Source organism: Lontra canadensis, unplaced genomic scaffold (genome assembly GCF_010015895.1).
Source record: "Lontra canadensis isolate GAN:19392208 unplaced genomic scaffold, GSC_riverotter_1.0 scaffold43, whole genome shotgun sequence".
Taxonomy (NCBI): Eukaryota; Metazoa; Chordata; class Mammalia; order Carnivora; family Mustelidae; genus Lontra; species Lontra canadensis.
In genome coordinates this window covers 11,564,236-11,592,198 of record NW_022631037.1, presented here as the reverse complement: position 1 = coordinate 11,592,198, position 27,963 = coordinate 11,564,236, and the positions used below count along the sequence as shown (strand labels likewise).

The window sequence follows — 27,963 nt, the reverse complement described above, 5'->3', positions numbered from 1 at the left end:
GTTGTTATAAGACCAGGATATCTAGACGAGGAAATAAAACTTTCAGTTGACTCTATGGACATTGTAGACACTTTAAGAAACGATAAATTATTTCCTGGGCGTAAGAGATGGAAAGAGGGAAAAATGACAGAGATCCAGTCTGATTCTGAAAAGAAAAAAAAATTTTTTTCCTTAGCATTTCCTTTAAAATGGCCTTTAGAATATTCAAGCCAATTAACTCTCATCACCATCCTGTCTAGTAGGTCAGGAGACACTACTAGATCCACATCCACAGTCACCAGAAACTCATTTTACCTATGTGCCATTCACCTTCCTGCATCCTTCTAGAGCCAGATGCTATGGTATGGACCATTCAAGAGCGGCCAAGATGGCTGGACAGAGACAAGAAGTGGTAGCGGTTAAGTGCGTGAGTGTAGGATCTCTCAATGACCTTGTGCAAGTTACTTAACCTCTCTCACCCTTGGTTTTCTCTTTTGAAAAAAGAGAATGACAATAGCACTCACCACACAGAGTTGCTTTGAGGACTGAGAGAAGGGAGGCAAAGCCTTTAGTCCACCGAAAGCAAGTGTGTCTTGCTTCAGTCCCTGCTGGGCTCATCACCATCAACGTGGCCTCACCACCATCATCATGCTCATGGGTCATCCTCACCAGTGCAGCCAACTCACTCAGGTGCCAGGCATCCCGCTTTGGCAAGCTTTTAATCATCTTAAAATCTACAAAATGCGCTATTTGTCCCCTAAAACTCAATTGTTGACAGATCTGGAATCCGAGGCTTGTTGACCAACCTACTGTGAAAGTGGATCCAGAGGAAGGATGATGAGAGATTATAGTGATTTAAGGAAAAACATGGAGGAATGTGTCAGGCCTCCCGTCCTCACATGGGGCAAGATGGAAGAAACATCATGTTCTTTTGTCCAGAACCCATTACTTCTATGAGGTTGGGGGAGTCATTTACTATCCCCCAAACCCTGATTCTCTTCCTCTGCAAATTGAGGATAAATCATAACGTCTTCTTGTCAACCTCACAATATTGACCTGAGGATTGCATGAGACATGGTACCTCTCCTTGATGTGTGGAAGGTATTACAGCAACCGGGAGAGCCCCTGATCCACAATTTGGACCTTTCCTCTTTCTTTCGTTCAACCATTAGTCATTATGCCAAAGCCCTATTCTTATGCCACATCATCTTTCATTTGTACATCAATGCATCGATAGCTGGGCATTGCCCTGTATATAACCAGATTTTATGAGTTTGCCTTGTATGTGTCAGTCCTTTGTGGACTGATTAATTAGGGATTTTTAGACGCCGTCATTTGACATAAGAGCAGAGGGCCAGCTCTGATATCTGGTGACCCCATACAACATGCTAAGAGGTCCTGCCTGGTCTTGGCTACCCTGGCTACCTGCAGAAATAGAAGAGCTATTTACTACGACCTTAACTCAAACTGAAGACTATTACAAACACCATTGGAAAGAAAGATGGTATGGTTTGGACATCAGAACCATGTGACTCAAATCCTTGCTCTGTCACCAATAAGCTATGGGACCTCCCAAAAGTTAGGCGTTAATGCTTTTTGAGCCTCAATTTTTTTTTATTTTCTAAAAGGCACGATGTGATTGGAATGAAATTAGATAAAAAATATACGTAGAAGTGTTCTGGCACCTCTATGGTAGGCTCCCAAAAAAAGGGGTAACTATTACCATCATTAATATTCATTAAAAAGTTACTGCCTTCAGCCACTGTCCACCATGGTAGTAAAAGTCTATAACAGAAGACTCCGTGTGACAAACTGCTCTTAGAAATTAGAGCCAGAGAAACAAGTCTCTCCTACAGAACTATCTACCTATTTAACTTTCCTTTTGAACTTACTTTTACTCACTTAGGAGAAAATATCAAAAACTTCTCTGCCAACAAAATCCCAGAGTCTCTCAGGGTGCCTGAACCCAAGCTGGACTTTGCTGAAGAATGACACAGACATGATGTAATGAGTACTGGGTGTTGTACGCAACAGATGAGTAACTTATCTCCACATCTGAAACTGACAATACACTGTATGTCAACTAATTGAATTTAAATAAAATAAGTTAAAAAGAAAAAAAGAAAAAAAGAATTCCATCTCAAAAAGAGGGGCACCTGATGTCAGGGGTTCAAGTAAGTGAGAAGCTCTTGTTTCTAGCTTACTATGACCCAAACCTGGTGTTGAGTCACCAATCCCTTAAGTGCCACTATGGGGACAACTGGGTGGCACAGTCAGGTAAGCCTTCGACTCTGGTTTTTAACTCTCTTTCTCACTAAAATAAATAAATCTTCAAAAAAATTTTTTTTTTAATTTTAGTACTGGAAGATTACAAATCGAAGATAGTAGGGGTAGATTTGAGCTCCCTAAGGGCAGGCCAGTAGGTCAGGCATGACTGTCACAGGTTCCTCTGCCCAGGCCTGGGTCTAGATGCAGGACAATCCTCCCTACCACACCTGAGATGCTTATTCGAGAGACAGATTCCCAGGGCCTCATCTCAAGTCTCTTGCATCAGAACTTTCAGGGGCTGTGACGCAGAAAACTGTAGGCTCAACAAGCATCCCCTCACTGTGATTCATATTGTCAGGGAAGTTTGGGAAACACCAGGCCCAGTTTTTCTCTGAAGGTGGGGAGAAGGGCATCAGAATCATGGTAGAAGACCTCCTCAAATGCAGATTCCTGGACCCCCCAGGACCTAATGAATCAGAATTTCCGGAAGCAGGCTGTGGACTTATGCATTTTTACAAGCACCAAAGTGATGTCTATGGGCTGATGTTTACCTTTTTGCCCTCCTGCTGCGTGAGCTACCGGTCACAAGGGGGCTGGGTCAAACTGGCAGTCACAGTCTGCTTGCTTTAGTAGGAGGAGGGAGGGAGGTCATAGCAGAATCACACATTGCAAGGGGCTGGGAGGGGGGCACATTTTGATTGAGGTCCGTCTGAACTGTTTACTTACCTGGATGTCTTTTATCAATCCAGGCACCCTCCTACCTCCCTGATGTTCCAGAAATACACACCTGCGGTGCTTGCCAGGGAAACAAGCCCATGAAGGGAATACAGGTAGACCCACCTAGTCCCTCTCACATCCTTTTTGGCCAGAGACCAGGTTGCGGCTGTAGGCTTCCTGACATGGGTCTCTTGCGGTGCTGCTGTGGCTCTTGCCAGGCCTCGGATCCAGTCGGGCTGGGGTGGCGACCACCAGCAGGTCGCTGAGGGTCATTTCGTGGCTGGGAGGACTGTGCAGGAGCAGGAGGGAGGACAGACGCAGCTGCCTCTTCTTGCCAGAGCTTCGGCTGCTGAAGCAGCACTCCCAGGGCAGGCAGCGGTTTTCTGGAAAGGCGAAATCATTGGCATCACCCATTTGTAAGGCTGGGCGAGGTGCACATGGCCCGCGGAGGCCACCTCCCGCTGGGGTTCCCTGGCTTCAAGCCAGCTCAAGTTCCTGATTCAGAATCAGCCTCTGCTCCTCTCCTGCCAGAAGCTTCTCTTCCCTGTTTCCCTACTTCGTGCCTTCCGCTGATTCCGACTCACCAAATGCCCCTCACCTCAATGACAACCAGGAATCAGGAATCGTCAGACAGGGAGCTTGCCAAAAGCAGTCTGTTTTTACCTTTTTTTGTAATTTCAGTAAGACCAGAGACTCCCTAAGAATGTGAATGATGTCTCCCCCACCAGGCGGGGAAGGGGGTGTCTTCCTAAGGCTGTATACCCACACCGCCACCCCAGACTGGGTGCTCCTCAAAGACAAGGACTGGTCCTGTTGGGAACCCCTAAGCTCTTGGCACCCGCCTGGCTGGGCTGGCACTCACGTGACTTGTGACTCGGCCCCAGCTTTGGGCTGTAGCAAGCTGGGAACAGGGAGAGCTTCTCCCGCAGTGGGACTTTGGTGAAGAGCTCCGACAGCAGGGGCTTCTTCTGAGTCTCATTCTCCAGCGCCGACCAGCTTGGCTTCAGACCTCGTGAGAAGCTCTGGGATTTTGCTGGAAGGCAAATTTTGGATATTTTCCCCTGGATGAGGTCTTGCGGGAAGTGATGCACCTTGTATTTAAAGACCATCTTGTTCATCTTGGGGCTACCGCAGCCAGAGCTGGTTGTCCCAGTCCCACCAGGCAGAGGCTCTGGGGAGTCTGAGACCTGAGTGGCAGGAGCTGGGCACGTTTCTATGGAGGCTAAGGGCTGGAAGAGAAAACAGTCCAACGTGAGATTGTGGAAGCCTGACACGCCTTCCCATACCTTCTTGATTTAAATAAACAGACTAAGGAGGCCAAGTTCATCAGCAGCAAGAAAGATTAGGTTAGAATACTTTTGTTACCAGGAATTGGCTGAACACTAGGGCAGAGGATGGCGGATGTCCATAGAGCTTCCTCTGGTTTTTTGTTTTTGGGGGATTTTTTTTTTAAACAATAGAGAAATTTTATTTTTCAAAATTATTTATTTTTTATTTAAAGATTTTATTTATTTATTTCATAGAGAGAGGGAACACAAGCATCTGCCTGAGATTCTCTCTCTCTCTCTCTGCCCCACCCTCTGTGTGCATGTGTGCTCTCTCTTTCTAAAATAAATAAAAACGTCTTTTAAAAAAAGATTTGATGGAGTGCCTGGGTGGCTCAGTGGGTTAAGCCTCTGCCTCTGCCTTTGGCTCAGGTCATGATCTCAGGGTCCTGGGATCGAGCCCCACATCGGGCTCTCTGCTCATCAGGGAGCCTGCCTCTCTGCCGACTTGTGATCTCTGTCTGTCAAATAAATAAATAAAATATTAAAAAAGAAAAGATTTGAGCATTTCAAGGCATGTAAATTTAATCTTAAAAAAAAAAAAGAAAAACAGGCTCAACAAGAAAAAGGTCACAGAATGAGATAAATGACCCAATCACATTTTTTTTAAAGATTTTATTTATTTATTTGACAGAGAGATATCACAGTAGACAGAGGCAGGCAGAGAGAGAGAGAGAGGGAAGCAGGCTCCCTGCTGCGCAGAGAGCCCCATGCGGGACTCGATCCCAGAACCCTGAGATCATGACCTGAGCCGAAGGCAGCGGCTTAACCCACTGAGCCACCCAGGCGCCCGACCCAATCACATTTAAATAAAGTTTAAATGCATGTATTTTTTTTTTAAATCCCTACTTTGCCAGGAAACATATTAACAAAAGATGGTAGATAGGAGAATGGGAGGTGAGCATAGAGATAAGAAGGAAATATAAATAAATGAAAGATGTAAAGTCTTTGAATGAAGCAGGGCTTTTTATTAAATTAACAATACGCACATGAAATATAAAAAAATTGCTTATTTTAAAAGATCTCTTTGGAGTTAAGTAATACTACTTTACACTTAGATTAATGAGAGAAGAACAAAGACAGTCTTAAGAAGTCGCAGTAATATTAAAATAGCAGCTAATGCTTTCTGAACCCTTTGTGGCAGGTGCCACCTCTACATTTTCATGTATTCTTCCATTTGAGCCTCAAAGCAACCCACTGGCAGGTACTATTATTAAAATCCCATTTTTAAAAGATTTTATTTATTTATTTGAGAGAATGAGAGAGAGACAGAGACAGAGAGAGTGTAAGAGCGGGAGGAGGGGCGGGGTGGGGTGGGGGGAGAAGACTCCCTGCTGAGCACAGAGCCTGCAGACAGGGGGCTGGATCCCAGGATCCTGAAATCGTGACCTACGCTGAAGTCAGACGCTTAACCCGCTGAGCCACCCAGGTGCCCAAATTCCAGTTTTCTCAGTTGAGGAAACTGAGGCTTAGGGAGAGAAGAGTGACTAGACACAAGTCATAGAGGAGACTCCAGGATCCAAATAGAGACAATCAGATCAATGCATACTCTTTACTCTTTTCTTTTTTTTTTCTTTATTGCAGGAAAAAATGCACATGCATACATATGACATAAGATTTTATTTATTTGACAGAGAGAGACACAGTGAGAGAGGGAACACAAGCAGGGGGAGTGGGAGAGGGAGAAGCAGGCTTCCCACTGAGCAGGACCCTGGGATCATGACCTGAGCTGAAGGCAGACGCTTAACAACTGAGCCACTGAGGTGCCCCATCTACTTAACCACTTTTTTTAAAAAAAGATTTTATTTATTTATTTGACAGACAGAGATCATAAGTAGGCAGAGAGGCAGGCAGAGAGAGAGGGGGAAGCAGGCTCCCTGCCGAGCAGAGAGCCCGATACGGGGCTCGACCAGGACCCTGAGATCATGACCTGAGCCAAAGGCAGAGGCTTAACCCACTGAGCCACCCAGGTGCCCCTACCTTAACCATTTTTAAGTATACAATAAGTAGCATCAGTAATATCCCCATCACTGTGCAACAGACCTCCAGGGAGACTCCCTGCTGAGTAGGGAGCCTGACCTGGGGCTCGATCCCACACCCATGAGCTAGGACCTGAGCTAAAACCAAGAGTCAGATGTTTAACCAACTGAGCTACCCAGGTGACCCTCAGGTTTTTAAAGATTTATTTATTTATTTATTTATTTATTTGAGAAAGAGCAGGAGGATGGGCAGAGGGAGACCGGGAAAGAATCTCAAACAGACTCCACACTGAGGGCAGAGCCCAATGGGGGACTTGACCCCACGACCCCAAGATCACAACCTGAGTGGAAACCAAGAGTCAGGCAACCAAACGGGCCACCCGTAAATCCTTCGGCCATTTTTAAAATCAGGTTATCTTTGGTGTGAGTTGTAAGAATCTTTTATATATTCTGGATACGAACCCCTTATCAGAGACATAGTTTGAAAATATTTTCTCCCATTTCACAGGTTGCCTTTTCACTCTGTTGACTGTTCAAGTTTGATATAGTCCCACTTACCTACTTTTGCTTTTTTTTTTTAAGTTCTGTTTCCTTCTTTATTATTTATTATTTAAGTATAATAAATACTTAAATACTTAATAATGATAAATTACTTAAATAAATTTAAGTAATCTCTATATGCAACATGGGGCTTGAACTCACAACCCTGAAATCAAGAGCCACACGGTCTTCTGACTGAGTCAGGCAGGCAGCCCTGCTTTTGGTGTCCTATCTGTGAAATCCAGTGTCATGAAGCTTCAAAGCGTAATCTCTTAAAGGTGTTTATCGAATGGTGGTTGTAAACCTATTAATAAGTCATGAAATTAATCTAGTGGGTTGTAACAGGTATTTTTATTTATTTATTTTAAAGATTTTATTTATTCATTTGAGAGAGAGAGAGAGACAGAGAGAACACAAGCAGGGAGAGACGGAGAAGCAGACTTCCCATTGAACTGGGAACCCAACATGGGGCTGGATCCCAGGACCCTGGAATCATGATCTGAGCTGAAGGCAGAGGCTTAGCCAACTTAGCCACCCAGGTGCCCCAGGAACTGGTATTTTTGAAAGAACAGAAAAGAACAGAATAAAAAATATCGAAGGAGTCACCATCTGTAGTATGGCTCATCGTTGTTTTAGAAGTTTTTTTCCAGTGTGTGTGTATGGACGGATGAAATGAAACAGATTTCTACTGCGGGCTATGGTTAAGAACTTGAAAAGCATTGCATTCCTCCGTGTTACACTTGGGCCTGGCAATGGCCCAGCAAGGCTGAACATTTTCTAGTACTTACAACACAGTCATCACATAGCCTGACTACAGTAAACACAAAAGGATCCATTCTAGAGCTGTCAGGACCACATTTATGCGGCACCCTAGTATCCACAAAAATAGAAAATCAACTGTCACATTCAATTAATGTTCTTGATGTGAACTTTATGGGTGATGTTTGTTTTGATTTCCTCATTGTAGAAGAGTTATAAAGATTGTATACATCTGGTTTTCTGCTTGTAAATATCTATAAAAGTTATTTAGGGCTACAGTGGAGATCTGAAAGAGTGTTCTCTCCTTCAACAGGTGTCCATACACGAATGGAGTTTGAGAAACACTGTGTAAGGGGATGAACTAGGTTCAACACTGCCACAAAGCTCAGACTGTGACCTTATTTGGAAACAGCATCTTTGCAGATATCACAAAGCAGGTGAAAGTGAGGTCATATTGGATCCGGGGGAGCCCTCAGTCCAATGACTGGTGGTGTGCTTACAGGAAGGTCACATGAAGACCTATAGAAGAGACACTCAACGAGTTCCACTGGAGTCCCAGTGCCACAAGCCAAGGAGCGCCAAGGATTGTTGGCAGCCACCAGAATTTAGCAAGAATCAAGGAAGGAAAAGAAGGATCCTCCCTCTAGAGCCTTCGGATGAGGCACGGCCCCACCAACACCTTGTTTTCAGACTTCTAGCCTCCAGAACTGTGAATGAATAAATGTGTTGTTTTAAGCCCCCAAGTCTGTGGTGATTTGCTCCAGCAGCCAGAGGTGAGAACATGCCTAAAGATGGGGTGCAGAAGGCGGCCACTGGAAAAGCCCTAAAAGTATGGGTCCATTCTCCTAGCACGTACGCTCTCACACAACTTGGGCTTCCCAGGTGGGGACACTGAGGCTTAAGTGGCTTGCTCAAAGGGAGACCGCAAGTCAGGAAGATAGAAGGGACCAGAAAGCAAGACTCCTACCACTGCCCCCTGAGTAAGCAGAGCTCTCTGGGGAGGTAGACCGCTCTACTCACCCCTGTGCTGGGAAATATGTTCACCACAGAGGCAGATTTGACTTCCTCGATTCTGGAGATGGGTTGACTGAGCTCCAGCCCCGGGCAGCTGAGAAGATTCGAGTGGCTCAGGTCAGGTACAGATGTGTAACGCCTTGCAGCTACAGGCTTGCAAGGAGGAGGGCTGGCCTCTTCCGGGTCGAGGCTGCTGTCTGTCTCATTTGTCTTTGCATCTCTGACACTCAGGAAGAAGTCCGGTGTGCAGGATACCAGTGTCATTGGCTGGAGATGCTGGGAAGGAGGAAACCAAACACAGCCCGTGGGAACCCAGCTCTGTCCACTTCCAGATTTATCTGCACCAAGGGTAGGTGCCGAGGAGAGGAGGAGGAGAAGGAAAGCAATCGGTATCAAAGTCTCTCTAATCTGAGGTTCTTATCCTGGGGTGCAGGGACCCCTAGAGGGCTCATGGACGGTTTCACAGGATCTTTGAGCCACTTAAACCTGTAGTTTTAGAACTTTGTATCTTTGTATATTTTATGGTAAGAGAGTATCATATTTTTTTATCAGTTTCTTAAAAGACCTATGACCCTAGCAAAGTCACAAAAAAGAAAAAAAAAAAAAAAAAAAAAAACCAAACTAAAAATATCCTGCTGTCATCCTGTCCCTTCAGGTGAGGGTTCGAGAAAAAGGAGATGGACCAAAAGCCAGCTGAGTCCTTCGCCTGAGCCAGAAGAAATAGTGAGGCAGAGAAGGTCAATCCAAAGATTCAGACCGTAGGACAATGGGACAGCTGCCCCCCCGCCCCGCCATGTCCAGGGCTGGTCCACACTTCGAGCAGAGAGCAGGCTGGAAGGCCCTAGCTGTGGTCCCTTACCTCACATAAAGGTGAGGGTCCTGCCTCCGTGAAGCCCTTCTCTGCGGCCCCCTCTCTCAGCTGCACACCTGACCTGCTAGAGGGGAGCACTCTAGCCCAAACTGGGCATGGGACCCATGAGTAGAATGGTCCCAGTGCCCGCTCCCTACACGGGGAATCATGCTCAGCCTCCCGGATGCTTTTCTTCCCGCCGGAGGAGACGAGGATAGAGCAGCGAGAGTCCTCTGAAGGATGCCCGGGTTGTTGTGACTTCCTGTGGCCCGGCCCTCCATCAGCCCCCTTTGTTCAGTGCGTCAGGGCTCTGAGCATCGGTCTCCTGAGCACCCCCCCACGGAGCGGCCCCAGCCGGGGAAGGGTGCCGGGCACACACGCTCCCCTCCCAGCGGGGTTTACTTGTTTGAAGGTAAAGGTGGCGGCCTGGGGCGTCTGCTGGGGCTTCTGATGGCAGCTTCTCGTCCTCCTGCCTCTCGCTTGCTCGCCGGCCGACTCCCCCTGCATCTCCACCTTCTTCTCCTTCACTGGGAAGGACTTTTTCTCCTGCTTCAGCCTCAGGTCCTGGATCAGCTGCCTGTCCAGGTGGAACAGGGAGGGTCGCGGAGGTTAGGGATGGGCTGCAAAAGTGGGCGCTCCCCCACCCCTCCCCGAGGGGTCGTTGATGCTTGGCAAAGAGTGCAGTGTCATCCCCCTGGGTGTCCAGTCTGCTCAGATGATTGCAGGGGCCCGTGCAGGAGGTGGAGGGGAGGGGACAGCCGTGCCTCCCACCATACCATTCCCAGTCTGGGGAATAGCATCCAAGGAGTGGACATAGTCAGGGCCTCTACCCACCTTCTCCACCTTCTCTCTCTCTCTCTCCACTTCCCAGCAGGCCAAATTCCACACGTGGCCGGGGCTGGGAAGAGGGTCTGGGTAGGGGGCCAACCCGAGGGGCCCCTACGTTGGGCCACTTTATATCCTGGGCCTTTCTGGCCAATGATGTAGTGGGAATAACACAGTCACGTGGGTCAGAAGACGGGGATCCCAATCCCTCTTTGGTCATCACCATTCTATGACCCCTTCTGTGCTCCGACCTCCCCGTCCATAAAATGAGGTGATGGGTAGGGATAGGACAGGACAGGATGAGTGCCTTCCAGCTTTTAGATTTCGGGTCTATGTGAATCCAGGAGATAGCTCCCTGGGAATTCTGGAGGAGGGTGCAGGTTCCTGTCTCAGGAGCGAGTTTCTAGAAGCAGCTACATACTGAACACCCCACATCAACGATGCCTATGATTCCTGGTCCCTGTGAGACTAAAGCAAATGCTCCCCTGACAATTTCTAGGTTGGGGATTGAAGCTCAGAGACCCTCCTCACCATCCTAGGCCAGTCACCCAGAAGGTCAAGCATGACCCAACCCATCCCAACACCCATCCACCTGGCCTGGAGCCTTCCTACCGGGCATACTCCTCCCGAGCCCTGGAGGTAATAGTATTCTGGAAGAGGGAGATGTTGTCCTGGAAAAACTTCTCATACTTCGCCGAATTCAGAGTAGGATAAATCAGGCGGAACCCCCCACGATTCTCCTGCTCGTACTTCTCAGTTTTCTCCAACTGCTTAGCCTGGAAACCCTTGACTTCCTCCATCCTGTGGGGGAACAGAACACAGGGCTGCCGTAGATTTTCTCGGGATGAAGCCTGGAAGGGACACGCCAAGCCGGACGTCCCGTGGGGCCAGGCCAAGGCCTTGCACACAACAGTGGTCAACCCGTATTTGCTAAATAAATGTATGAACGTTTCCCTGAAAGGAGATCCTAGCCCTCTTGGGACAGCCAATGTCCTGATGCACGGAAAGCTGATCAGAATGGTCGGTCTTTCTGTATGAGACTCTCTCCTCACACAAAAACCCATTTCCCCTTGGCTCAGCTCTGAGGAGGCAGACCATCATCACCTCCCGTTCACAGCCCCTGCAACCCTCCTCTGAAGAATGGCAGCTTGTGTTTGACTAAATTTGAGGGCCTTTTGGATGCGCTTTTACAGGAGCTGTGATGATCTCATTCTCCTTCACAGCCCCTCAGGGAGGTGGAGGTCAGGGAGGGAGGAATGAGAAACATCAGGGAAACCAAGAGCCTTGAGCTACCAGGGCCAATTCACGACCAAGAGAATGACTCAGGGGAGGGCCCCAGCTTCTCCCTGGTGGATGGATGCTGCCTCCTCCTTGAGCAGTGGGGAGAGAGCTGGCCCAGCGGAAGGCATTCTGGAATCCTAAAGAGCATACTCGCTGCGCTCCGGCCCCACACCTGCCCCTTCCCAGCAAGGGGACCTTGCACACAAGTCATTTCCCCTTCCAGAAGCCAGGTCTCCTTAGCTCCAGTGACAGGAGCACACAAGAGCCCCTGCTACCAACCCGCCTCGGAGGGAAGATGGAGAGCACAGGCAAAAGTGCTCGGAGAATCTCAGTGTCCTCCCAACACAGAGGCTACTGTCCCAGTTCCCAAAACTCTGGCCCCAAGAATCAGTGGGCTCTGCTCATGTGGGCATGGCAGTTGCTGTAGGATCTGAAAAGCAACAAAGGCATGTCCTCGGCCAGGTTTAGTCTTCAGACACTAGAATCACCCCACAGAATGAAGGCCCCTATTTACAGGCAAATACTGCCAGGCAGGGAGCTGGGCACGCTCGCCCCCACCAACCCAGGGATGTGGGGAGGATGGGGGGTGGGGAGTGAGGGGGTGGGGGAGTGGGTAGTAGGGCTCATGTGTCTTTCCATAAAAATAAAACAACAGTTTTATTTTTTGATTGGTAATCCCTGAATCTTCCTGTTGTATTAGTAAACTCATATCCATAATGTATAGTTCTGTCTACAACTTAATCTCCTATTTTTAGGTACCAAAAAAAAAAAAGGCTCACAGTGAAACTGTAGAAGTTGCCACATTCTGCAAAAATAAACTGATTTTCCAAATAGGATTATCATTTTTTAGAACTGACTCCACTCCCCACCAACTCCAAGCAAGATTCTTTTTTAAAAACATAATGACTTTTTAAAATTGAAGTATAATTGATATAGAACATTCTGTTAGTTTCTCAGGTGTGCAAACACGATTCGCTACTTGTATTTATTGGGAAATGAACACCACAATAAGTCTACTTAACATCTGTCGCCACACACAGTTAACAAAGTTTTTTTCCAGGGTGCCTGGGTGGTTCAGTAGATTAAGCATCTGCCTTCGGCTCAGGTCACGATCCCAGGGCTCTGGGATCGAGCCCCGTGTCAGGTTCCCTGCTCACCATGGAGCCTGCTTCTCCATCAGCCCCTCCCTCTGCTCATACTCTCTTTCTCTCTCAAATAAATAAACAAAATCTTTTTTAAAATGTTTTTTTCTTGTGATGAGAACTTTTAAGATCTTAGCAACTTTCAAATATGCAACAGCCTTACTAACTACAGTCACCATGCCCTACATTACCTCCCCGTGACTTTCCTTTTTTTTTAAGATTTTATTTATTTGTCAGAAAGAGAGAGAGAGAAAGCACACAAGCAGGCAGAGAGGCAGGCAGAGGCGGAGAGAGAAGCAGGCTCCCCGCTGAGCAAGGAGCCCGATGCGGGACTCGATCCCAGGACTCTGGGATCATGACCTGAGCCGAAGCCAGTGGCTTAACCCACAGAGCCACCCAGGCGTCCCCCGTGACTTATTTTATAACTGGAAGTTTGTACCTCTTAAGCCCCTTCACTCATTTTGCCCACTCCCCTCTGCCAGGCAAGACTTTTCACCACCTCTAATACACACCATTGTGCCAGACACTATGATGAACCTTTTATTACACATTATCTCATTTAATTCCACCTTATAGATCACTGGCTCCATTTCACAGAAAGAACACTGAGGCTCAGAGAAGAGACGTACAGGCCACATAACTAGTAGGTTGCTGAGGACCAGGATACCTCAGTCTTACTGGGAGCAAGAAAGTCATAGAGAATGGGGTCCCCAGGGTGAGGGGTCACCTCTGTACCTGGTCTCTCGAGAACGACAGTGCTGCCGGAATCGCCCCCGTTGTCTCTCCTCCTCCAAGACTTTCTTTTTGTCACAGTTTCCGAGGTTGATCAGGACCAAGGTGTCATATAGCAGACTGTCTTTCACCTCTTTATCTAGCCAGGAGTCGGTGGAGAAGCTCGGAGAGTGGTTAACCTGTGAGGGCAGCAGGGGGCCGGGCTGTCCAGTGTGGAAGCAGGGAGCAAGGCCCACACGCCCCCTCCAGGGAGCTCCCTAAGCCCAGCATGGGGCCTTGGCTACCAAGGGCGGGGGTAGGAAGAGGAAGAGGGAGTCTGCCCCGGAGGCACGGTGAGAAGAGGAGGAAGCAGAACCTCCCCTAGTTTAACCAGCTTTGATTTCGGTCCTTTCCTCTTGGAAGCATCAGGGCCACTGTGTCTGGTTTTCCTGCACCTGGTGGATGTGCTTGCCCACGTACATGGCAAGGCCTTGAGCAGAGGTAAGGGTGCTGTCTAAAGGACCGGCCTGGGAGGTGGGGAAGAAACCAGACTGATGTCTTCGGGACCCTCACCAGGACTGAGGGAGAGGCAGGTGGGAGGAGGGAGAGGCCTTGTTCCTGCTCACGGAAAAGACCAGATCATTCAGACGCATTCTGTAACATTTGAAGGTTTTTAGTGGTTTCTGAAGGCCTGTGCCCCGGGGCCAATTCCACTCTTTGGGTAGGAGCTCCAAACAGCCATATTCTCCTTCCTACCTATATCTGGGAACAAAGGCTGGGAATGGAGGCAAGGCAAGGCCCCAGGAAGGGGACACATGATTCAGGCTCTGCCCTCTAAAGACTCTGACTCTGTGCCAACCGGCCCTAGCCCCTGGGACTTGGCACCCGCCTCGGCCAACCCCCATCTCCTATAATGCAGACTGACGGGCCCCTTGAGGGCTGCAGAACTCAGGTGTAATGGGGAAGAGATACAGTCACCCAGATGCTTCTCTTCCTCCTCCAACCACTCTGCCATGGGTCTGGGGGAGGCAGGAAACTCACTGAGTGGTTCCCCACTCATTCCCTTGGCCATAGACACCAGGACCCGAGTGGCCCAAGCCCCTGAGATCCAGGACTGGCTGTTCCTGTATGATCTTAAACACTACCACCCAGCTTTGAGGAAGAACACCCCCTTTCTGGGAGATGATTCTGTGACAAAAAAATCAAGTTGTCCCTAGAGTCTTTCTTGTTTTCTCTAGAGTCTTTCTGTGCCTGAGATCAAAGTTTCCAGGTCTGGGTAGACCTCAAGAGGGCACGAGGAGCTCTCTAATTCCGGCCATCTACCCCCCTCTGGTGGCCACTTCTTAGCTCAGAGAGAAGCCCCAGGCAGCCAGAACCACTGGATGAACGGGCCTGGCCAGGAAGTTGATTAAAATGACTGGCTGAACCAGGGATGAAGGCATGAGCCTGACCCCGGCTGACCCCCAGGAACAGCAGCCAATTTTCACCCCTCACCCCAACTCCTCTACCTCCAGCAGCCAGGGCTTGAGTTTGTGGTCCAACAAAATGTCAAAGCCCAGGATTTCAAAGCAGGCGCTGTTGAGGGTGTGGTTGGGGAAGCAGGTGTGGTAGTTATGCTTGATGATGGGGTGGGCGGAGATGATCGTCTTGATGATGATGTCCTCCATGTCTCTCCAGATCTGCTCCATGTTGTAGCCATGGGTCTCCATGTACACGTTGAAGGTGGAGAGCTTCCTGGAAGGAAACCACAGGCCGTGAGGCAAGGCAGCCCACCTTCTAGTCATCTGAGGCCATCTCCTGCTGGAAACCAGAAACTTCTGGAGAAGTTAAGACCCCAGAGGTAATGGGGACAGACGCCCAAGACCCAGGGTGACAAGTAGGGCTATGTCAGCTCAAGAGGGGCCTTCAGAAACCTCTATAGCCCAAAAGTGGGTGCAGATAATGACACAGAAGACCTGGCTTGGGCACTGTCCCTGTGACCTGGAAAATACCTGGGAGGCTGGGGCAGGAACTGGGTATTCGAGGTGGAAAGCTTAATGGATGGGTGAATTAAAAATATTAAAAAAAAAAAACCACGCTACATCATGGTTTTGTTTTGATGGCAAATATTTTTGCAACCTTTGGTGGTCATTAGAAACTGGCAGGGAGCCTTTTAAGAACACCAATCCCTGGGTCCCCCCCAGCCATCTGATGGGATTCTGGGGGGCACCAAAGACACGGAGACTTTGCTTGAGGACTATTCGCAGAGAAAAGGCAGCCCCGGGGCATTTCCACAGATAGGGTTACCAACTGTCCCAGCAAACCAGGATGGTCCCAATTGTTTAGATAAAGAAGATGTGGTGTGTATCTTCAATGGAATATGACGCAGCCACCCAAAACATGGAATCTTACCATGTGTAACCACGTGGATGGAACTAGAGGGTATTATGCTAAGCAAAATAAGCCAATCAGAGAAAGACAATTATCCTATGATCTCACTCATAGGTGGAATTTGAGAAACAAAACAGAGGGAATTTAAGAAACAAAACAAAAAATAGGGAAAGGAAAGGAAAAATAAAATAAAACAAAATCAGAGAGGGAGGCAAACCGTAAGAGACTCTTAACTACAGGAAATAAACTGAGGGTTGCTGGAGGGGATGTGGGTAGGGGGATGGGGTAACTGGGTGACAGGTATTAAGGAGGGCACAGGATGGAATGAGCACTGGGTGTTACATGCAACAATGAGTTGCTGACCTCTACCTCTGAAACTGATGATACAGTATACTTTAATTACTGGGATTTAAATAAACTAAAATTTTTAAAAATAATAAATTAAAAAAAAAAGAACTGAAAGTCACATCATGGGAAACCCCTCAGGCAGAGGCAAACTGAGGTGGCTTGTCACCCTAGTACAGAGATCGGAGGATGTCTACGGTTCATGAGGAAACATCTGAAGTGTTGCTCTGGTCAGCTCTGAGCTGGGCACTACAGAAAAGAGGCAAAGCTGAGGGTCTAAGAGACAAGGGTGGGGACACAGACACACCCCCGCTCATAAGCACGCGCATGCGCACAGAGAGTTGAAATGGGAAGTGAGAAAGTGAGAGCAAGAGAGGCAGGGGCATGAAGAGTAAAGAGGAGAGACTAAGACCAGAGACATGGCTCACAAGGTTGTTCAAAGAGCTCACTGGACCCCAGCCAGTGGATCCAAAAAGGAGGAAACAGGAGTGTACACTGGCTGAGGGCCTGCTGTCCATGCAAAGCTCGGGAAATGAGAGAACCCCAAGAAACCACCCCCAAGGTCATGGGAAGCCTAAGGACCATTGGTGGGGGGGTCAACTCACATAGGAAACAACCAAGGTTGCATTTATATAAAGACACATTAGCAAAGGCCACTCGATACAGAGGCCCACTGCCTCTACTTGCCAGTGCCAGGGAAGTGTGGCACATAAATGAATTTTCCAGATCGCTTGAAGCCAAGCCATTCAAGTGCAAAATAAAAATGTATTTAATTTGCCTAATTGGGAAATAAATTTTCCCAAAATAGATTATACACTTCCCTGCCTTCATATAACAGACACTGCAAATCATAACATAACCTCTTCTTGATGACTCAGGCACATCACAATGAGCGTACATTACTGTATAATCTCCTAATGCTCCATGGTTAGCCAATTCAATTGAACACATCAGCTATGTGCCAGGCACCCCGGAAGATGCAGAGGACCTGGTCTCTGACCCCCAAGCCCTCCCAGATTTCCAGTTGTTCTGTCTTCCCTTCACTGTTCCTGCTGAGTGCACGACTGGTGGGGAGGGGATCTACTGGGGGGCGCAGTTGGCCTCCTGCTGGGGACGGGGGTACTGGGGACAGGTGAGACAGTCAACATGAGAAGCAGATCGCCTCAGAAGATGGGGAAGAAGAGAGGAAAGGTGAGGGGCGCCTGGGTGGCTTAGTGGGTTAATCCTCTGCCTTCGGCTCAGGTCATGGTCTCAGGGTCCTGGGATCGAGCCCCATGTCAAGCTCTCTGCTCAGCAGGGAGCCTGTTTCCCCCCCTCTCTCTGCCTGCCTCTCCGACTACTTGTGATCTCTCTCTCTGTCAAATAAACTAATAAAATCTTAAAAAAAAAGAAGAAGAAGAAGAGGAGGAAAGGTGAAGAGAAAAGGGAGGCACAGAAGAAAAGGAGGACTCTGCCCGTCCTATGGGAGGTGCCCAGAAGGCCAGGAAGCCACTCTAACCCTCAGGGAGCTTAAGCACAATGGAGAACACATGAAAACGTGTGCACCAAGCCAAAGCAGTTATGGGCTATGGTCGATGTTGACCAGAGCGTGGTGGGAGTCCTGAGATGGGAAGGTTTCTGCGGGTGGTTTGACTCAGATCCACGGGCTCGTCCTCAGAGATGGACCCCCAGTTCTCTCATCTGATTATCAAGAGAGCAGAGACTCACGGAGAAGATGGGCTGCACAGCAGCTCTGTGGCTGGACCAGGACCTACAGCCAGATCAGAGAAGGCAACGTGGAAGCCTAGCAAGCCAGAAGGGCCTTCAAGGATGTTCTCTCATGTTTTCTGTTGGAGCTGAGCAAAGATGGAGAAGTGGGAATGGGCAAGGCCTATATACGGAATGGGAGCCAGAGTGTCCTGGCAGATCACCACGGAGGGGACGGACAGACAGCGCGCCCTAGTGGTGAAGGGCAGACACTCGGGCGTTTTCATGGCGGTTGTATCACCTCCTGGCTGTGGGACCTTGGGCAAGTTACTTAACCCTTTATGCCACAGAATTCTAATATGCAAAACCGTGCTGATGATAATTCTTAGAGTGTCGTTATGAGGATTAGAGGGGCTGAGGTGTGTGTATTTCTTAGAACAGTGCCTGGCACCTAGCAAGCCCTCAACAAATAGAAAGCTCACTACCAGTGTAGCAGGACATCAATGGAAAGTGGTGTCTGGTCACATTACAGTAGATTGAGCAGAAGAGTTTGGACTTGACCCTCTAGGTATCCGGGAGTCACACTGATATGGAAGTAAGTAGCAGAGAAATCCCCCCTTACCCGGAGGAGGTATGCTCTAAGACCCCCAGAGGATGCCGGAACCCATCCATGGTTAGTATCCAACTCTACAGGTACTGGTTTTTCCTATACATACACAACTATAATAAAGGTTAAATTGTAAATGAGACAGAGTAAGCGATTCATAATAATAACTAAAAATAAAACAATTACAACAATACACCATAATGAAAGTAATGTGAATGTCGTCTCTCTCTCTCTCTCTCTCTCTTGGGCTCTCATAATAGCTTCCTGGGCTGTACTCGCCTTTCTTATGAGGATGATGTGAGATGATGAGACGTCTATCTGGTGAGATGAATGAGGACGACGCAGGCATGTGACGTAGCATTAGGCTACCATTGACCTTCTGACGATGCATCAGAAGGAAGACCGTCCATTCCCGGACCTCAGTTAACCTTAGCCGGTGATACAAAACACAGAATAGGGACTACAGAGTATTAACAGCATCTCCCCACGTGGGGGTTTTTGCTTCTGAAGGTCATTCATACACGTCCTCTCAATAGGTCCTTAACAGCATGTCTGAGGCTGGCCAGCCAGGATTGTACATTTCTGTCATTCTAGAGATGAGAAAATGGAGGCACAGAGAGATCGAAGCCTGGATTTAGGGAGGAGGGCAAGGAGGCCAAGCTGCCGTCAGGTCTGAGGCTGAAGGGAGGCCTGGGTCTGGTGGAAAGGAAGGGACACGGGGACATCTGCAGGAGGAATGTTCAGGATTCAACTACGGAGATGACATCAAACTCTCTAACCTTGCTGGTCGGGAGGCAGAGAAGGGGAGCCAGTTTGGAAGGCTGGGCTGGGAGCAAGGAGCAAGAAAACGCTGAGTTGGGGGCAACAGTTGTCGGGGTGCACTGAGGAGGGATGAGCCTGGAGCTCAGGGAGAAGGGGCAGCGTGGAGGCTAGGGGAGTGGAGCAGAGGGGCAAGGCCTTGCCTGGTGGGGAGGGGGGAGAGGTGAGGGAAAAGAGGAGGAAGGGGGTGGGTGTCACAGAACAATACTGCATACTCTCCCCTGAGCCCTGGTACCCTAATACCCCCTCCATCGTGGCCTGAGAGTCCAAAGCCTGTCGCTGGAAGGTCTTCTCATAAGAGGAGGGGAAACAGGGGCCCTTAGGTTACATGCCTTCCGACCAAGGAAAAATCACAGTAAACACCAGCAGTGTCCCTGCAGCCATCACGGGTCATCTGAGCCTCACAGTGACCCTGGGGGGTGGCGGTGAAGAAGCGGGGGCTCAGAGAGAGGAAGACACGGACCCACACGTGTCCTGCTGGTGAGAGTCAGGGCCAGGCCTGAGAGCCAGGCCTCATTGAGTACTGACTCTCAGCTGAGCTGGTGTCCAGGGTCCAGGTGGGGAGCCAAGGAGGGGGGACAGCTTCAGGCACCCTCTGAAACAGGGGAGACTGCCCCTCCAAGCAGGTTTCAGCTGGCCATTTTCCATTTGCTTTTTGGAACTCTGCCACCAGGGGAGTTGTGAAATTTCATGTGCCTCTCTGATGCTTTGAGCCAAACAGACTGTGTGTTTACCAGGCCCTTGAAGCCCGGGGCAGGGGACGGAGCCGCACCTTGCAATCCGACAGACCTACCTTCTCACCCGGCTCTAGAATTTACGACCATGTGACCTTGGGCAGCTTAACCTCTCAGAGACTCAGTTTCCTTGTCTGTAAAATGGAGATGGTACCTAACTCATGATTCTGCACCTAAAAAGAGCCGATTATGATGCCTCGGTCATAGCAGAGAGAAGATGCAATGGGGAAAAAATGTGCACAGAGCCCCCAGCACATGCCCCCCAACACAGGAGGCCTTAGTACATACTGCCTTGCCTTCCCCTCAGGCCTGGCCCATGTTCACTTCCTCCAGTCCCCCCTTTTTCCTAAAAGTTGAATGAGACAGGATCAGACGACAACGTGAAAGTGATAACTGGGAAGACACTCACGCACTCCTCGCCTTTCCCTCCTTCTGGGGAATCTCAAAGCCAGCCAGCCACGGTCAGGCCACAGCAGGCATCATGACCTATCACTTGAGAATCTCTGTTGGAGCATCACCCTGGGAAACCACTGGCCAAAGGAACAATGGCTTGACATGTCCCTCTCCCTTGGCCAACTAGCAATGGATAAATATCTATTGGTTTGGAAATGTCAGAAGGGCCCGGTATAATAAGTGCATGTTTTGGTGTGTATGTGGTGAGTGTGTGTGTGTGTGTCCAGCTAGGGATGTTTATCTCTCCTCCTCCCAACCTCCTAGGTTTACGATGTAGCCTTCTTTTAATGATTAACAGCCAGAGGGCAGAGAATAAGGAGGCAAAGGAATATTTGCTGAGCCCAGGTGACCCAAGATGGAAACACTAATGTGGACAGACGGATGGGCAGGATCTGAGCTCTGAGTGTGGCAGGGCAAGAAGACAGAAGTGAGGCAGCCTCCTTACCTCTTGCTTCCAGTGTGAGCATCTTGAATGAAATTGGAACTGTGCTTATTAATGGAATAATTAGTCAGGTGCATGCAGATATCATCCTGGGGAAAGAGACACAAGTCTGTGTCATCAGGAGGTAGGGGAGGCCTCCTGCTTCTTCTCTGTGCCCTCCCCTGTGGCTGCTGGGGCTTAAAGAGAAGGAAAAGAGAGGGACCACCTTGGGGCTTAAACTGGTAAAACAGGAAGTAATATGGTAGCCTTCAGCCTGGGGTAGAAGTCTAGATTCTCCCACGATTGGGTGGTTCACTGCCTGAGGGACATTTCAGGAATCCTGGGGGGTCAAAGAGTGAAGGATGGGAGTGGGGGAGAGATGGGGGCTCGCCCATGACCTTCTCTCCTCACGCATCAGAGATCTGGGGCACTGGCTTTGCAGAAGGGAGATCTGGCCACGAGTCGCAGCCTCGTCTCTTCCCAATTCTGTGACCTTGGACAAGTTCCTTAAACTCTTTTTTAAGTTTTCATGAGGAAATGAAAATGAGTCTTCATTTCCTCATCTGTAAAATGCAGATCAAAATCTGTTTCTGAGGGCTCCTGAGAGGGCTAAGGGATATCTGGACGTCCACAACCTGGCACATAGTAAGTGTCCAACAAATGACGGCCACATCGTCAGTGCCTGGAGAATGTAGACTGAAGTGGGATTTTTCATCCCGCTAAGGAAGAGGGGGCAGGGCCTGTCCCTGGAGCTCACCACGTTGTCTGGGCTGGGGTGGCAGTAGGAGGTGGTGGCGAAGCGTGCTAGTCCTTCGTTATACACAAAAATCCTGAGAGGGTCACAGGAGGTCATCAGCACATAAATCCGCAGGTCGAACTTGAACCCATCAATGATAAAGGGCTGCGAGGAGGGAAGAGAAGTCACGGAAGCCTCAGAGGAGAGATTCAGACTTGAAGATTAGTACCTTGGCTTGGTTTTGCCTGGTACTACAGAGTGAGGTCTGGGCTGGGGTCAGGGAGGAAGACAAGGGGACTTGACCTGTGGGATTCACTAAACCCCAGTGTGCCTCGGTTTCCTACAGCACAAGTAACCATCTCCCAGAGATCTCTGGGCAACCAAGCAAAGTAACATTAAAAAGTTCTTTGATGGGGCACCTGGGTGGCTCAGTGGGTGAAGTGTCTGCCTTCGGCTCAGGTCATGATGCCAGGGTCCTGGGATCAAGCCCTGCCTTGGGCTTTCTACTCAGCGAGGATCCTGCTTCTCCCTCTCCCTCTGCTGCTCCCCCTACTCTCTCTCTTTCTCTCAAATAAATAAATAAAATCTTTTTTAAAAAAATTAAAAGTCCCGTGATGAAGGACATGTTGTCACCATCTAGGGCTGTGTTACATGGCAGTTCGGCAAGAGAGCGCTCCTGCAGAGCTAACCAGCCCTTCCCAGTCCATGCACACTTCCAGAGGGCTCCCTCCCTGCGGTGGGCTCTGCCACTATGACCTCTGACCTCCAGCCACAGAGCAAACCCGGTTACCATGATCCCTCCAGGACTACTGCCTTCCCCCAAATGAAGTTGGGCATCCACAGACCAACAGTGTCCTCCAGGTGTCATCTGCTAGAGGCGATGGGCCCAGCCAAGTTAAGGCCAGACCAGCTACAAGGGTACAAGGGTGACTGATGCTCTGGGCCAGACACATGTCACATCCCTGTTAGAAGGCCTGGTTGAATGAAGAGAGGACATGGTTTTGCCCCCGTCACCTGCCTCATTTCCCATGGTGTGGCAGAGCTAGAAGGTTGCTGTGGGCGAGAGAGAAATGATCACCATGAAGAAGTACCTTTGAAATATAGAGTTGACAGATCATATCCTCGCCTGGCTTGATGTCTTTCACCGTCCGGGTAATGAATATACCTCTCCCTTGACTGCCCGAATCGGGCTTACAAATGAATGTCTTATTTTTTCTTGACCTGCTGTAGTTCTGCAAATCTCCCCAGCTACCAGAGCAGCAGGGAGGGAATGAGAGACACCTTTAGCGGGGGGAGCAGTGAAAAGGAACACTAGGTCTTTATTAAAACCAAAAAAACAAAAACAGTAACAACAACAACAAAAAAACCACTAAAGCTATCTAATGCGGCAAAACTCTAGAGTCGACAGACACATGTCGGGAGATCTGGCAATAGAAGAGACAGCCACGCATGCACACACATGGCGGAGAGAGGGTGGGCTTTGGAGGAAACTCAGGCCTGGATTTAAACCCAGGTGATGCCACTCACCAGCCGTGTAACCCTGTGCAAGGAAGGACTTGACCTCTTTAAGCCTCACTTCCATCATCTACACACTGAGGATGAGGACACCTGTCTTGTCTGGAGGTTAATCATGTGACAGAATGCAGGCAAGATTGCTGATACATGTGACATGCACCATGAAGGTAGCTGTGACCCAAGGATTTTGGCTTTCTGGGTTTGCAGATGGGAGATGTGGAGTTCAGCCCGGACAGGTTGTGTGACCTTGGATCAACCAGTCTCCTCCCCTGCTCTAGGCTTCAGCTCTTTCCAGGGAATATCTCCACTCCAGCCAGAGTATCAGAGCACAACTACTCACTCTCCTTGAACACACCCTGAAGAAACTATCTTCAGAAGAAAGAAACCAACTTAATGCATTCTGAATCTCAGTCTTGCTACACTTCTTGTCTTGCACTGCAACTCTTCGGCATGGTGACCACTGGCGGAGTCACTTCATGGCAGTGTTCCTCAGTGGCCACTAAAATCTGGAGGTGCCCGTTGGTCTGAAGGCAAACATGTTTCCTTCTAAGTTGCTACTAAGTCTTAAAAGTTGTTCTGGACAAGCTAGGGAAGTCTGGGGGTCCTGGAGTTCTTGGTTTGGAAAAGTACTGGACATAGAGGACAGAGTGGGATTCTCACCATGTGAAAAGAATTCTAGTGGCAATGCCTTTCTGCCCCTTTGTCCGTATCCTGAAGACCAGACCCGGGTCACATTTGTGTCATCTCACCTTTGCTCTGTTTCTTGGTGGTGGGGCCCAGAGCATCTTCTGTACTAAAGCCTAGATGCCCGATTTTAAGATGGATAAAGTGAGAAAGGAGACAGGGAAAGGCTGGCTGCCGTTCATGATCCTGCCAGGGACCAGAGGTCAGGCGTCCCTCCCTGCTCCTAATCTGGGCACTAACCACTATCCCACTCCCTCCGGAAGTGCTCACAGTCCTTAAAAATTCAGAACCTGCGCAGTTGAAAGGTTGGAACAAGTTCAAAATCAACAGCTTTCAGGGTCAGAACAAATTCTCATCCCAACTGCAGGTGCAGGATCCAAGGCACCCAGCCCTGAAATCTCATCTCATTTTTTATAGCAGAGCCTTGTGTTCTGTTCTCTCAACCTTGGACACACCCTTTATGCCTTCTCTTCCTGAAAAGGAGAGAGACAGGAGATCCTTTGGGAAGAGAAAGCAGCACTGGGGAATCTGGAACAAGAGGGAAACGTAAATTGGGGGTGGGTAGTGTGGAAGGGAACACAGGTGGGCGCTCACTCGGCAGGAAGACACCAGGTCCTAGGGAAAAAGTGGAAATCCTTAGGGAACAGCTTCAACATACGGCTCATATTCCTGGCCAGCAAGTCCTTGCGGCAGATTTCACTCATCCCTGGGAAGTGATTGATTTTCTGCAAAGGAAGCCAGAATTCATGAACAATGGCGCCCATGGGAGTACCCATGAGGTGCCCTCAGGGTACAGTCCTAAAATTGGGGGCCCACTGGGTAGACACCAGACTTATCCTGAGGACCGGCTCTGCCCCGGATAATACCTGGTAACTTTTCATTTCCATCACCCTCTCCAGCGACACCGAGTAGTCCGTCCAGTAGAGAGTCCAGTCATTGGTCTCCCCTCCTTCTCGAAGGCCATACCGCTGGGCGGCCCTGCGCACTGCCATGGAGTTGGAAAGAGGAAGGCCTGTTAGCCCAGGGAGTGGGGGAGGAGCATGGGGTAGGGAGGTTATGTTTCTCGTATCTCTCAGACGGTGTGCTGGAGAGAGACGCCTTAACTCGTTGAGCCTAGAAGCCATCTTGCCTCGTCTGAATGCACCATTGCCAAGAAAGGAACAAGAAGAGCCATTGAGGCATTCGGCCAACACCCAGTGAGCCCCACAGAAGTCTCTCTGGGAAGAATGTTTTACCCGCCCTGGTTTCCCCTTGCCAGGAAGTAGGCTTCTGGCTCTCCTCCAAACACCAAGCACAGAATGTTCAGGGAATATAAACTAATCCTTAACATCAGTCAGAGCCAAGCTTAATTAGGAAGGAAAACTGACAGGAAAAAAAAAAAAAGTATACGATGCATTTCAAAATCACATATATGCTATCGCGTCCTTCTTCCCCTGTCCCTGTTAGCATTGGTAACACAATTCAAATGCCTTCAAGGGCCTGGGAGAGAAGAAGTGCCAGTGACCCAGGGGAGTCAGCACCAGCCTAAAACATTCAAACTTGAAATAGGCAGAATGACTACTCTGTTCCACAACTCAGTATAGGTCTGTAGGTCGTCTTCGGTCTGTGGACTGCCAGTCTCTAACTCGTGCTCTAACAAGAAGCAACAACTGCCTTCTCTACAATCAGATTCCCAAATCACCCTGGAGAGGAGCTATAGAGAGCTGAAATACACACCACTGGGGCCAAACCCCGTATTTCCTTGGAATAAGATCCCCAACTTCCTCAAATAGTTAATTGAGGATGGAGACAACGGGATGTAGAAACACCCCCATTTCATCCTCAAGAATACACAAGAATGACCCTTCCCAACCCTTTGGGGTAATCCACTGGGTCCCCGTCGTGGATCCCTGGAACACAGGTGCTCACCGCTCTCATACCGGCAGGTGGAGAGATTGATCACCAATCATCTGGAAAAGAGAAAAAGGAAAGCAAGACAGAGACAGACACGTTTGCCAGAATAGGCGACCATACCCAGAAGCCTCCGATCGCAGGCAGGGCTGCATGAGACCCATCCTGCCACACGAAGCCTGGTCTGACTACCCCCGCGACTGAAGACACGGATCCCAGGTGTGGCAGAGGGGCAGAAGACACGGACTGTACCCGGACCCTGCCCACAGAGGCAGAAATTCTGTATTGCGGTTGTAACTAATTCTGCTTCCACTTTATATGAACATTATCACCTCCTCAATCCTTTTACTCCAGCGGCCCGTCAGGAACAGGAAGCGAAAATCTTTTGGACCAAATTACTTCATGGTCTCCCTCTTCTTGCCCCCCACTAAGGGAAGTGGTGAGTTAGTGGACGAGGGACGCCTGGGTGGCTCAGTCGGTAAGTGTCTGTCTTCAGCTCAGGCCATGATCCCAGGATCCTGGCATCGAGTCCCCCATCCGGCTCTCCGCTCAGCAGGAAGCCTGCTTCTCCCTCTCCCTCAGCTGCTCCCCTGCTTGTGTTCCCTCTATCACTGTGTCTCTCTCTGTCAAATAAATGAATAAAATCTTGAAGGAAGGAAAGAAAGAAAGAAGGAAAGGAAGGAAGAAAGAAAGAAAGGGGGAGGACGAGCTTTCTAGTATCAGTGAATCTGAGGAGTGACTCGTTGTCCCCGAATGGAGACATGTCCCTGAATGTAATGGAATAGTAAATAGGAACCAGAATGCAGAAGCCACAGGCAAATCCTAAGAAGTCAGCATCAGTTTCATTATTTTTAAAATGTACTAAGTTGGGCACCCGAGTGGCTCAGTTGGTTGAGCGGCTGCCTTTGGCTCAGGTCGTGATCCCGGAGTCCTGGGCTCCCTGCTGGGTGGGGAGTCTGCTTCTACCTCTGACCTTCCCCCCTCTCATGCTCTCTTTCTCTCTCATTCTCTCTCTCAAATAAATAAATAAATAAAATCTTAAATAAAATAAAATGTACTAAGTTCCCAGGACAATAAGCACTTCCTTAAAACAAGGAAATTATCTTTCCCCACACAATTTTTAAAAAAAGCAAGCATTCTAAACACAAATAGAATGAAGATTAGAACAAGGTGTGGTTTGAGATTACACAGATCATATTTGATTCTATAAAACAGATCATTGAGGCGCCTGGGGGGCTCAGGCAGTTAAGTGTCTGCCTTCGGCTCAGGTCATGATCCCAAGGTCCTGGGATGGATCCTGCACTGGGGAGCGGGGGAGGGGGTGGGGGGGGGGCGTTCCATGCTCAGCAGAGAATCTGCTTCTCCCTCTGCCTGCCACTACCCCTGTTTGTGCTCTCTCTGACAAATAAATAAATAAAATCTTTGAACAATCAATCAATTAATCAAACCGATCACCAGGTAGATTCTTCTCACAAGAACTGAAGGGGGTGTGATTTTGAAGACCCCAGGACACATCTCTTTAGCCTCTCATCAGTGGCCAAAGTCCCCTCCCCTCCAGGTCCCTTCTGCTCCCAACAACACAGATCCCCATTCTCATCTTTCAATCCTAACCTCTTTTTCTTCCTCTTCTTGCCTTGCTGCTGAGCGTTCTGAAGCCCCTCTTGCCCCCCAGCATTCTCGCTCACGAAAGCCAGGGTGACGCTTTCTTTCGGATCTTCTTGGGAACTGTCCTCCCGCTCTTCCCAGTCTGCCCCTTCTTCGCCTTCCAAAGGCAGGCACTGGAGTATCTCCCCAGGCTGGGAGGCGGCTCTGGGGAAATCCCCCGGCACCCTGGGGAGAGAGCAGAGGGAGCAGCAGTTACTCGGATCTGCCTGCAGGGGGACCCCCTCCCTTGCTCATGTGGGTGGTAGACCCAGTCCGGGACCAGGCACCATCACCCTTTAGAAAATGCCACCCCACCTCCAGGGCTGGTACAAGCTCAGGGAGAGAGCTGATTCCACCTTTTGCCTTTGGGGACGCTGACCTTGGGGACTCACTCAGCCAACCCTGGCTTTGGCTTTTGCCCTCCTGGGATTTTCAGGAGCAGGCTGAGATGCTATGCATGGCACCAGCTGGTAAACAATCTTATTAAAGTGAGTGAGTGTCTGGAGACGGCCTCAGAACCAAGCCCTAAGCCTTCCCAACTGAGGGAGTGAGTCCCACGGGGTGCAGATGGGGTGCTCTGAGGAGGTCTGTTAACTGTTTCTTCACTACACGGAACCTCCCACGCCTAGCCTGCTGCTGATGGTGAAGACAACGGTCACTCATGGAGTT

The 27,963-nt window shown here is 49.2% G+C and overlaps 1 protein-coding gene across 3 annotated transcripts; it reads right to left on the bottom strand.

Moving 5' to 3' along the window:
* Nucleotides 1–42: 42 nt before the first annotated feature.
* TTLL6 (tubulin tyrosine ligase like 6) lies at nt 43–27,436 on the bottom strand. Of its 3 annotated transcripts, XM_032871354.1 has the most exons (15): nt 27,262–27,436; nt 25,669–25,709; nt 24,627–24,745; nt 24,355–24,485; nt 22,653–22,809; nt 21,583–21,726; nt 20,850–20,935; nt 14,899–15,124; nt 13,415–13,590; nt 10,869–11,057; nt 9,834–10,008; nt 8,588–8,857; nt 3,827–4,193; nt 3,088–3,347; nt 43–145 (listed from the first exon to the last, which is right to left on the bottom strand). In XM_032871354.1, the coding sequence occupies exons 3-14, from the start codon at nt 24,645–24,647 to the stop codon at nt 3,088–3,090; spliced, it is 2,202 nt and encodes a 733-aa protein (XP_032727245.1). In that variant the 5' UTR covers nt 24,648–24,745; nt 25,669–25,709; nt 27,262–27,436; the 3' UTR covers nt 43–145. The 3 variants fall into 3 exon arrangements, with proteins under 3 accessions (XP_032727245.1, XP_032727244.1, XP_032727246.1); XM_032871353.1 differs by lacking the exon at nt 43–145 and having other exon boundaries at nt 2,878–3,347; XM_032871355.1 differs by lacking the exon at nt 43–145 and having other exon boundaries at nt 2,878–3,347; nt 25,669–25,706.
* Nucleotides 27,437–27,963: the final 527 nt, after the last annotated feature.

Coding starts and splice junctions, on each gene's coding strand:
- TTLL6 (XM_032871354.1), bottom strand. CDS start 24,647: ATGGAAATGAAAAGTTACCAG. Junction 11,058..13,414: donor TGTCGTTCTCGAGAGACCAG/GTACAGAGGTGA, acceptor GTTCCCCCACAG/GATGGAGGAAGTCAAGGGTT. Junction 3,348..3,826: donor GGGGCCGAGTCACAAGTCAC/GTGAGTGCCAGC, acceptor TCGCCTTTCCAG/AAAACCGCTGCCTGCCCTGG.